At 38.5% G+C, this 12,024-nt stretch overlaps 1 protein-coding gene across 1 annotated transcript in view; it reads right to left on the reverse strand.

The window, feature by feature from the left end:
- LOC150101379 (alpha-(1,6)-fucosyltransferase-like) overlaps positions 1-8,801 on the reverse strand; it is a 63,249-nt gene extending 54,448 nt beyond the window's left edge. Inside the window, exon 1 of the mRNA XM_090400786.1 lies at positions 8,630-8,801. Coding sequence (XP_090256912.1) covers positions 8,630-8,801 — 172 coding nt within the window. The remainder of the gene's footprint in view (positions 1-8,629) is intronic.
- Positions 8,802-12,024: the final 3,223 nt, after the last annotated feature.

A 12,024-nucleotide genomic window follows, 5' to 3' on the forward strand; every position in this document is an offset into this window, starting at 1 on the left:
TATGTTGAATAGAGTGGATGATAATATGGCGCCTTGAGGGACACCGTATTTTGCTTGTATACCCCTGCTGCGACATGTATCTATTTTTGTTACTTGTGTTCTGTTTGAGAGGGTTCCTGAACCATTTATGCAGTGTTCTTCTTATACCTATTGAGTATAGTTTGGTGAGTAGTATGTCATGTTCAAGGGTGTCAAATGCTTTGATTAATTCAATCAGTATAAGGACGGCGTACTTGTTTTTATCAAAAGTTTTTTTTATTGCGTCGGCGATGTCTTCTAATAATGTGATGGTGCTTTTTGTTTTCTGAAAGCCGTATGGGTTTTGTGAGATGATGTTGTACTTCTGTAAATAGTTCTGTAGTCTGGTGTGTGTTATTTATGCTAGAATATTTGAGATGACTGGGAAGTTAGCTATTGGTCTGTAGTTCTGAGTATCGTTTCTTTTACCATGATTGTAAATTGGAGTAATTATTGAAGTTTTTAGTTGTTGTGGAATAATGTGGAATTCTAATTAATGATAATTCTAATTATAATTGTTTCTTTGGGAGGCATTTCTTATTTCTTCCGCGAAGCTTTGCAGAGCTTATCTGAGGAAGATAATAGATGGTGGTGGTTTCGTGGTTATGTTTCTATACTGGTTGCAAGCCAGGTGTTGATTTTACTGTTTGTTGGTGCATGCTTGGAAGACTTCAACTGCTATTACGCAGTTTAACTTTTTTTTGCAAGTAGGGTTGGATTTGGACATGGTGTGTTTGTTTGTGTCCTTGTAGTAGTAGTTGTGTGTGTGTGTGTGTGTGTGTGTGTGTGTGTGTGTGTGTGTGTGTGTGTGTGTGTGTGTGTGTGTGTGTGTGTGTGTGTGTGTGTGTGTGTGTGTGTGCGTGCGTGCGTGCGATAGGGAGGGAGGGAGACAGAAACAGGAATTTCTCTAATTTTCATTCTTGCTATGATATTTATATTTATATAGTACCTGTTTCAGCTCTCTGTATGTCCCTAGGTTTCTGTCGTCGAACGGCAGTTTGTTTATCATGTCAGGTACATAGAAATTTCGGATGGCTTTGCTGTACTAATTGTTGTACTTTTATATTATGAAGTTTGTTGACTGATATGTTGTTCTGGTTACTCTGTAGGTTGGGCTGTAGTAATGTTTTAACATGACTGTGTAGTGTCATAAGTGTGTGTCACCTTTATTTTGTGTTCTGTCCGTGCTGCCTGCATAAGTGTGGGTTGTTCCCAGAATATCAGTTTTACCATTTTATCTTGCAACCATTGTAACCTGTTAAGTCTGTAGTCTGCGCAGAATGCATATGATGTGATTGCGTATCTTAAAATGTTTTCACATAATGTTAAAGATTAGTATCTTTATGAAACTTAGTGTGTGTAGGTAGTTTTTATGGCTATCCAACTTTGATCAGCATCGAAATGAAGTCCGAGATAGCGTGTTGTTTTCACCTGTGTGATGGTTGTCATTTTAGGGTCAGCACTTTGTGTGTAGGAGGATGAATGTCGGATAGTAAGATATTTAGTTTCTGTGAGCAGGGTTTGGGGGTTTTTGAATATCATTAGCTTTGTTTTTTCAGGGTTTATATATTTTCCGTTTTCGGTTAACCAGTTATTGATTTGATTGATGTCGTGTTGCATATTTGTGTAAGTGATATTTGCGTTATTGTGAATGGATACTATGGCCGTGTCGTCTGCGTACTGGAAGATTTTACTTTTTAGGGGAAGATGGTTTATGTCGTGTGTGTATATGTTAAATAGAATGGGAGACAGGACAGCTCCTTGCGGTACTCCACAGGTTACCGGTACCTCTTTGCTGTACGCTGATCCTATACATGTGATGTGCTTCCTGTTTTTCATGTATGCTTTAAACTACTGAAGTAGACGACCTCTGATTCCGATATGCGTTAGTTTCGTTAACAAGGTTTTGTGTGTTAGTTTGTCAAATGCTTTTGTTGGGTCAGTGAATACAACTAATGTTATTTTGTGTTTATCCAATGCAGCTTTTATTAGGTCTGTGAAATCTTCCAGGTGTGTTGCTGTACCTTTATTTTTTTGAAAGCTATATTGTTTCAAATCATACCCTTATTTGGGTATGATTTGAAATTTTTTCAACGTATGTGGAGAGTTTGCAATGCACGATGCGCTCTATGATTTGGTTGCTTATAGACAACTTGGCGATGGGTCTGTAATTACTTATGTTTCTTTTGCATTGTTTGTGTATGATGTGATTATTGCAGTCTTTAGTGTTCCAGGTATATGTCTCGTTTCGAAGATTTCATACACGGTTCAGTTTATCAGATATGTCCAGTGATACAAACACTGTTAGTTTAACAGTTTTTGTATAACTGGACATATGTGGTTGAGTGTTTCTTGATGTCTTTTGGTCTGATTCTGTCTATCCCCTATCCTTTGTTAGGGTTAATTTGTTGAATTGTCAGTGATAGTTCTTCTTTTGTTACTGTGGGGAACCAAATCGACCGGGTTTCTCGTGGACCTAGTGGAGAATGTTCGTTTGTGTGAGGAAAGGTTGTTTCTTGTAGTTTTTGGACAGAATTCACAAAGTGCTGATTAAAGTTGTTTGCCAACTGTTTGAGGGATTTGTGGTCGCAAGCAAAGCTGTGTTTTATTGTTTCTGAGCTAGTGGTTCTGTGTATTTTGCCAGCCTTACATTAATCAGGTGCCAAGTTTCCTTTATGTCGTTCTGAACTGTTGTTAATTTGTTGCTGTAGTATTTTTTTGCCGTTCTAATCTGTGTTGTTAGGAGATTCCGTTTTCTTTTGTATTTAGCTTGTAAAGCGATATTATTTGGCGACTTATTAAGTTGTTTCCATAGAGCATCTTTTCTTTGTATGTCTGTTAATATGTTGTCTGTTATCCATGGAGTCTGTTTCGTTTGGTAGCATATTTTCATTTTTGTTAATGCTTTTATATATTTTATTAAATGAAAGTTTCAGATTATTATATGCAGTTTCAGCAGAGTCTAAGGATGCTATCTGCATCCAGTCTGTTTTTCTGATTTCGTCGCTTACTATTGTTTCGTTTAGAATGCTATAATACTGTTTTGTAGTCTCAGTGAGTTTTATGGGTTCTGGTTCAGTGTGGAACTGTAATGCTGTGATATAATGGTCTTCCAGTTTGCATGTTATGAAGGCTGCTGTGTGGCTGTTTGGAGGGACCCGTATAGTTATATGGTAATACAGGATGAGGGTGTTGTATTTCCGACTATCTCTTCTCGTGTAGACGACTGTATGGACCTTCTTTCGTGGCTGAAAGCCATCTGTTTAGTTCATCTAGAAAATGTGTGGAGCTTAAGTTGGGTGGTCTGTATATTGCTTTTAATATCAGTGAGTTTTCTTGTTAGAAGTTTTTAATTTCGATGAAAATGGTTTCTGTGTATTCTAATTTATAGTTTATTTCTGTTACTTCTAGTTTATGTTTGGTAAATATTATTATACCACAGCTCGTTTAGTTTGTCTGCAGTGTTTGTGATGTTGGAAGTGTGGCATTTGGTAGATGGTTGCCTCTTCGTTTGTCGTAGATACTTCAGTCAGTATTAAAATGTCTATATTGTCTATATCTTCTTTCAGATAAGCTTGCAGGGTCAGCCAGTACTTCTGAATGCTTCTGATGTTGATGTGGAGAATAGATAGTCCTTTTTTGGGGATAGTCACTTGTTTCCATTCTGTTATTGATTTCAGAATGTGGCATTCATCATGTTCCGGGGTGATTACATCTGCTTGATGGTCTGCATTCATGTAGTTCGGTGTGATGTTCCCTTCTTTACGAGTCGTTAATATTCCTTTTAATGTGGCAGCCTGTTGAGGTCTTCTACGGATTTTATTTGGATTGGTTTTGCGTCTTGTGTCTTTTTGAGGAATATTTTGCTGTCTCTTATCCATATAAACTTGTAATTTTTTTCTGTTTTTACTTACCTTGTTTGGTAGAATAGTTTCTGATAATATGGCGTTAAGTATTCGGACCAGTATATTGCGGTATTGTCGTGGGCTCCTTTCAGATCCTTGACTATTGGTTTTTTAATCCTGCTAGCTTTTATAAATGTAATTTTTGTTGGGCTGTTGGTGAGTAACCGATGTACTGACTGGATATCTTTTGATTCAATGGGAGCGCCAATTTTTTGGCTTAGTTGTATTACGTTGTCTTTTAGATGCTCCGTGGCAATTTCCGGGAGAACATGTAATAATAATAATAATAATAATAATAATAATAATACCGAGTTAATATATTATAAATATTTTAATTTACTCATATAGCAGAACTGATTATATTAATTAAATAGAAATTAAAATGAAAGTTAACATTATACAGAGTGGCCATTAGTCACAAAGCGGTTTAAAACGCAAAAAATGTTTTTGAGTATTAATTTTTTTCATTTTCCTTTTTCCAGGTATTGTAAGGAAATTAATCATGGTAAAGTTCACAACCCAACAATGAAGTGCTGCTGGAGCCACAATGGAACTCATAAGGCACATTTTTGGCGAGCAGATAATTTCGGGAAGATGCAATTAAATGCCCATCATGTTTTCCAGATCTGACAGCTCCCCACTTCCTCCTATGGGATTATCCGATAGAAAAGGTGAATGTGAACAAGTTCGAGACATCCCAACCGCTGAAGGAAAACATTCGTACAAAAATTAGGCCGCGGCAGCCAGACACATTAATAGCTGTCGTGAAGAACGTGCCGTAGAAAGGACACACCTTTGTGAAGCCGAAAATGGAAGGTATTTACATGATGTGGTTTTTCATAGCTAATAAAAGAAATCTCCATGTTTTGCATTTAATGATAACAAAACAGAATAAAAAGAATTAATAAATAAATAAGTTATTAAATGTTTAATCTCCTTCGTGGCCACGCTATACTTATAGTGTAGAGTGAGTTCAGTTTTCTAGGATCTCTGGTACAAGAACTATTCTTTGGTTTATTTTAAGTATTAAATTATATTTCACCTTACATAAGTAGACTCAATAGGTAGAGTAGAAGAACCCTTCCAATTATTGATCGATTAATTTGAAATCTACTTTGTTTTCTTCTTATTTGCTGAATGAAATCATCTGCAGTACTAAACGAACAGTCATGTGATTCTCTGAATCTTTTTCGTTGTTTTTCTTTTACTTTCTCATTAGCCGATATCACCTCGCTACGAACCATTCATCATACAGAATGGCTCAAAAAAAGTACTGAATAACTATTCAGTACTTTCAGTACTCCACAGACATATGATATATGTTTTGTGGAGTAAACGGGTTTATTAACAAAGAAATATGTTTACACATGGTAATAATGTACATCCACAACTATTGGTGGAATCTTGGTCGAATAAAGCATTTATTCGACCAAGATTCCACCAATTCGACTCATTTCGAGCACATAATCTACCATTAACTATGGTAGATTATGTGCTCGAAATGAGCAGTTGTCTTTCAAGACAGGTTTCGTAGTGCATGCGAAAGTTCTCGGTCATCCTGGAGAACAAACGTTGGGATATCTACTGGGCATATGGTGTAATTTTATCCCATGGTTCATCAAGGTTTGAAGGCGGGTCATGGTGGAATGTCCATTCCTTCAACATACCCCAAACGAAGGCATCAAGTGATGTGAGATGATCACAGAATTCCCGTACGTGAAGGGTACGGGAATTCTGTGAACCTCGAAATGAACCATCCGGGTAAGTGTTCTGATGAATAGGTTCTAGAACCACGTGATGTGTGACAAGTTGGTCCACCCTGTTGGAATACCTGTGCGCGAAATGGAATTCTTTTTGTGCGACACATCCTCTGCAGATCCTGAACGGAACCAAACACATTCTCGCTGTGGTTCACGGACAATTCATCGCACGAACTATTGATCGCTGAAAACTTTATTCGCTAGAACATTGAAATGAACTGCATTGATACCGATGTATAAAAAGTAAATGTAGTAAATGCCAGCCTGGTTGGCCGAGTGGTTAGCGTATCCGCTCTCCAGCCCAAAGGCCGCTTGTTCGAATCCCGCCGTGGACATGGATGTTTCTGATTGTCTGTGAAAGCACTTGTGGTGGTAGTCGGCGGTAAATGGCGTTGGTGTTAGATGATGAAGGTTGGTGGAGTATTGAGATTGTAGAGTTGATGCCTTCCCTCGATGAGCCTTTGGACTCCCTGGAGGTGTGATATAATAATAATAATAATAAAGTATAATTTTATTATTATCTATGTATTAGTCCGCGCGGTTTTCCCAGTGGCTCGTTGCTTCACAACCATATGCCTGGGAAAGGAGTGTCCTGGGTTCGAATCCCGTCGCTGACATGAAGAGCTTATGATCTTTCTCACACATAGCCAAGTTAGCCAGTTTTGGGCGAGGACTACAGGGTTTTCTCCCCAGTTTATGTGGGGTTTTTCCTGCCACAAGCAATCAAATCAGACCTGAGAACATAACGCTTCTACAGACATAGGATACACTGGGTGGCATAGGACCAATCATCTTATCCTCGTGTAACGGTTGCGGTTATAATTTTGTAAATATTAATATTCCATCAACAGAATCTGTAGTATCAAAGTAAGAAAGAATATTTATAACATTTTAAGACGAAACAGAAGTTAGGAAACTCACCAATCAATAACAATAAAATATTACTTTCACTGTATAAGAATAAAAAAAATTATGAAAATCTAAATAACTAATACATAGATGATCCCTCTTTTACCTCTACGTGTCGAGAGTTTCTATTCCTTATAACTGCAACCGTTATATGAGGATAAGGTGGTTGGCACTATGCCTTCCGGTGTATCCTATGTCTGTAGAAGCGTTATGTTCTCAAGGCCGGTTTGCCTGCTTGCGGGAGGAAAAAACCCCACATAAACTAGGGAGAAAAGCCCTGCAGTCGTCGCCCAAAACTGGCTAACTTGGCTAAATCTGAGAAAGACCCTAAGCTCCTCACGTCAGCGACGGGATTCGAACCCAGAACAATCCTTTCCCAGGCATATGGTTATGAAACAAACAGCCACTTGGCTAAACGGACGGACTAATACATAGATACATAATAAAATTTTATTTTGTGAAATTTATCTCGCACTGCATTTACTTTTTATATATCGGTATCAATGCAGTATCATTTCAATTTTCTAGCAATAACAATTTCAGCGAATTTTTTCTGAATTCAATAGTTCGCGCGATGAATTTTTCTCATGATGAATTTTCCCTACGATTTATTTCTCCGCGGTGAATTGTCCGGACACGTCTCGCTGTAACTTCGCTATTCAAGGTCACAGTTACACCACCCTCTTCAATCAGGTAGGGCCCAGTTATATCATGGCCGGAAACCGCACACCATGCGGTGACCTCACTGTGCAGAGGTTTCCCTTGGACAAATTCAGGTCCCTAAAAACCAAGAAACCTGTAGGTTCATCATTTACATGATCACTTAGATGGAAATACGCTTTGTCGTCCAAGAACAAGACATTATGGTGGAAGGACGGGTCTTCATAGACATTGGCCAGCACGCGTGCAGCGTAATTCGTTACTATTAAACACTGACCATCCTGAGTGATGTACGAAAAGCACACAGTTTTTTTAGGATTCTCTGCAGTGTCCGCCTCGGTATCCCAAGTTTTATCGCTGTTCGGTGTTGAGTGCGTTTCGGAGACTACTTACAACACTTGCTCTAGCACACAACCGTGATTCTCGTTTGTGTTAACAGTCCGTGGTCTTCCACGAATGCCCTTTGCATTACGGCAGAACACTCCAAGTACGTCGGAACCTCTCGATTAAGGAAATGATGAAACTGTTGCTTGGCGCGCGCTTACGGAAACGACGAACAAACTGCTCACAAACATGTCGTTGGCTTGGACGACTTCTACGAAGGAAAATAATGCTCAACAATAAATGTCTTTACCCATTGCTACAGCTCAATGTAATGGCGTAGACTCTACACGTGCTCTTCTATTAATATGCATGCATTCGAATGCTATATTTCATACCGCGTGTATTGAAGGGGTGGGGGCGAAGTTCAGCATTTTTTTTTTTGCACCATACCGTATGTATTTTGCTATGTAACGGAACGGATAAGTATAAAAAAATGACTACTTATTTATTGCTCGTTGTCAGTGATATCGAGTTCTTGAAGAAGAGTACACTGTTCGGCATGTTTATAGTAACTAATTTCCTTCACTCGGTTCAAGTATATGAAATTTTAATAACTCTCAGTTTATCAGACAGGTCATAAAATTCAAGTTTACTGAGGCATGATTATCTGATTACCTGATGCCATTGAACTACTTTTAAAGCTAAATAGAATAAACAGATTTCTGAAAGAAAACCCATAAGTTAAAATATTCTCAGTAAAAATGTATAGGAGTATATGAAGAAAAAATACTTTTACTGAAAAAGGTCACCCTTTTTTGAATATGTTGAAAAAAACTTTAGACACAGTTCGAAATTCTCTTAAACCAATCATCTTGATTTATAAGTAAATAAATAATTTATAAGTAAATAACCTTAATGCACTAAAAAGGACCACACTGAATTCTTTGATGTCCGTAATGATCTAACGCAAATGGTTAATCTACCTACCTACCTAATTTCCAGAAAATCCGTATCATCCTCCCAATACCCTGGACATTTTATCAACCAGCATACCTTCCGTATAGGCCATTGGCATTAGCTCTCTTCTAGGCAACTCTAGCCATAACCTTCTCCGTGCTCCTTTTTCTACAGATCGCCTTCTCTCAGCCATTCCAACCTCATATCCTCTGGCACTACAGTGGTGCCAAATGGGATGATTTTCAGGATTTCTCTGCTTCTTTTCCATTGTGTGATTGTTGATTCCGCTATCATAATACAAGCACTTATCTATTCTAAAAACTAAAATTATTCTTTCTGGGATGAGTGCCTATATTTCTCCTTACACTCATACTTCTCGACCGTTATCCAAGCCTTGCTATCAAAATAAATCTGGGAAAGCAGTCCAAACTAAAAAATCGAACATGAAGCATAAACTCAATGGCAACCTGAAATCTTCAGCCTCAGCCCATAACAACTGGGGACGGGGACAAAAGAACGAAATGCACTAACTTTGACTCCTACCCAAATAGGAGCTGAGCATTTTTTCTCCTCTTGCTAAAGCTACTTCGACAGAAATTCTGTCCTACTATTGTTCATCTTCCTCTCTCTCTCCTGTTGAAGTAATCTCAACAGCTCGGAAAGATATAGCAGACCTCTTGTTTTCTCCAGTCTACTCCTCTAACTCTGTTTAGACGACCAAAATAAATCTTACCTTACTAGTCCACAAATCATCCACAGTATGCCTCCTTTCATCAGAACATAGAAAAAATAATTAATAATCTTGATAATAAATCCGAGACCTGTGGAGCTTGCGTCTTCTGCGCTTTGTCGCTTGAAGTCAGACTTAAGTTCAAGTCTAGTCCCCGGATTAACTTTTTCTAATCCTTTCTTCGCCCGATTCTCGAGTTAGTCGATCTCTGGCACGGGCAAGCGGGTTTTTTATCCCATAAATTCAAAAAAATCGACCGTAGTACCGACATTATTCCAGACAGCGATATATCTTGTTAGGATTAGTTACCAAGAGATGGCAGCACTGTTTGCAAGCCTCTTCATCGGTGGCTGCTGTATTTAGTGATAAATATGTGCCAGCTATCTTTGATTGGCTGCCGGTGGTGATTGAACTGCCTACTCAGTCTCCAAAAGCTAGATAGGGTATAAAGTCCTCGCCTACCCTACTCTTTATAAGAGAATAAGAGGCGTTAGCTGATTTATTTTTATATTTTTTATGATAATAGGTCCTCCGTCCCATATGATATCCCTCCAAAGGTAAAAAGAGCTTGTGTTTCTGAATTACCATCTAGAAATGTATCGTCTTTATAAGCTATCCCGCTCATTTGACACGTAACTAACAACATGGAAGCAAGCTTTTATCTAGCCATTTGCTGAAAAAAGGAAATAGAAGTTAGCCATCAAACTATCGTCCCATTGTTCTAACCTAAATACACCTAAAAGTTTGGATTGTTATCTACATACATCTTCACTACGTACAGACGCATCAGTTAATTGGTCATCACCGATACGCCATTTTACATCAGACCTCCTTGTTAAACTTATCCTCCTCTATACACAGGCCATAGAAAGATATGGAGACTCCCATGTGGCCACACTAGATATTTCCAAGACATTAGATCGAGTATGGCATCGTGATCCTTTAAGAAGTTGCCATTTTATAATCTTTCTCTTACGCTTTGGAAATGGATTGCTAACTTCCTTTCTAGTTGCTCACGGTGTATCATGGTCGATTATTTCCTCTAGTTATGATTTTTCCAGCAATGTTGAAGTACCCAAAGGCTCTGTACTTTCACTTACACTCTTTCTTCTATGTTAATAATATTCTGTCCCTATCGTCCAATCCTATTCATATCTAGGCCAAATAGTACACCACCTCCATTCTTTTTCGCTATTCAGAAAACCTTGTAGTACTCTGATGACTCAAGCTTCAAGATCTATTGCTAATAGCTTAAGTACCAATCCTCTGGCCATTGTCAAGTGGAATGATGATAATTTAGTAAATGTTAATGTTACTAAAATACAATCCTGCCTTATTCCCCCCCCCCCAAAAAAAAATGACCATGCCACACTTTTGATAAAATTCCACACACCAACCAAGATCACTTTTCTTTGGGCTGACTTTTCACATCTAGCCTCTCCTGTTAGAAACACATCACGTCCATAGTCTCTTCATCTTCAAAAAAAAAAGAAAAGAAAAGCCTGGTATTCTGTTTCGTTCTACAAAGTTGTTCCCTTCTGCTCAACTCCTAACTGCATAAATCTCAAATTCCCCAGCTTAAAATGTCTTTTTGCATCTGGGATGGCGCACTGTAACCCTTCTTCAGAATGGTACCTTGTGTTTAGAAGAGAGAGAAGGAGATCCGCTTAATAGATACCCTTCTCTCTTCCCTTCTTCCTTTAATTGCTTTCCCGTAGGCGTTCTATATCTTCATTGTGTATTCTCTATTGGTATTTCCGTAAGCACTGCTCCACTCAACTGACCGCCACTGTTTTTGTCACTTTCCTCTAATCATGTATGAACAGCAGCTGCTGGTCAACACTCATATACCATTCAGCTCCAGACTCACCGAACCAACTTCTTGTCCTCTTCCTTCATATCCCGCTGTCCACATGGTTCAGTTAGCACAATGATTGCAAAAATCTGTTACACTCATTTTGTAAGGGATTTAAGGAATCTGCCGAAATGATCCAAACTTCAGCACACTGTACTGAAATTGATGGTATGTGACAGCGAGGGAATTATGTGTATAAACCGCCATTTATGCATATCCGCATCCAGTTACTTAATATAATCATGTTGATACGTTATTCAATTGGAGAGGCTGTGCTCCGTTTAGTTTTTTGTTTAGTGTGCTTGATTAGGTCTATAAGAAGACTATCTTTCTTTTCGTACCTCTGTTTTGACCAGTTCACTTGTTTTGTAGAATGAGGACGGAGATGGCACTACGAAAAGTCCCGCCTTGCCACCTGCGTCTGAGACTGGCTAACTTGTTTTAGCTGAAATGCCCGCATAACGATTCGTCATGTCCTAGATGGGATTCGAATCCAGGTCTTTCAACTAACATCCAAATAGTATCGTCGTTACGTTCTAGCTATGGAGGCTCCCCTGCCAATCGTCTAAGGATTGATTCATCTGATTAGAAACCGCCAAATAAATGTCATTGACCAAGAACGAACGGAAGAACATTCCTTAGTACCACCATTTAACAAGAACATTGCAAAAGCCCTCGCACTTATTTTCGACAACAAAAATAATTATCGACCAAGTGACAACCCAGCTCTAGATTGACCGTGACCGTTTATATATACTGTATATATGTACGTGGGCTGTTCAATAAGTGATAAGACTAATTTTCCTGTGGCGAAACCACTCATCACAATATTAATTTCTGTGAAATAAAGAAATGTTGCTGCTTGTATTAATAAAGGAGGTTGATAGATAGCGTATACGGGCCGAT

This window comes from Typopeltis vanoorti, chromosome 11 (assembly GCF_054136105.1).
Source record: "Typopeltis vanoorti isolate ZY-2024b chromosome 11, IOZ_Tvanoo_1.0, whole genome shotgun sequence".
In the NCBI taxonomy this organism is placed as follows: Eukaryota; Metazoa; Arthropoda; class Arachnida; order Uropygi; family Thelyphonidae; genus Typopeltis; species Typopeltis vanoorti.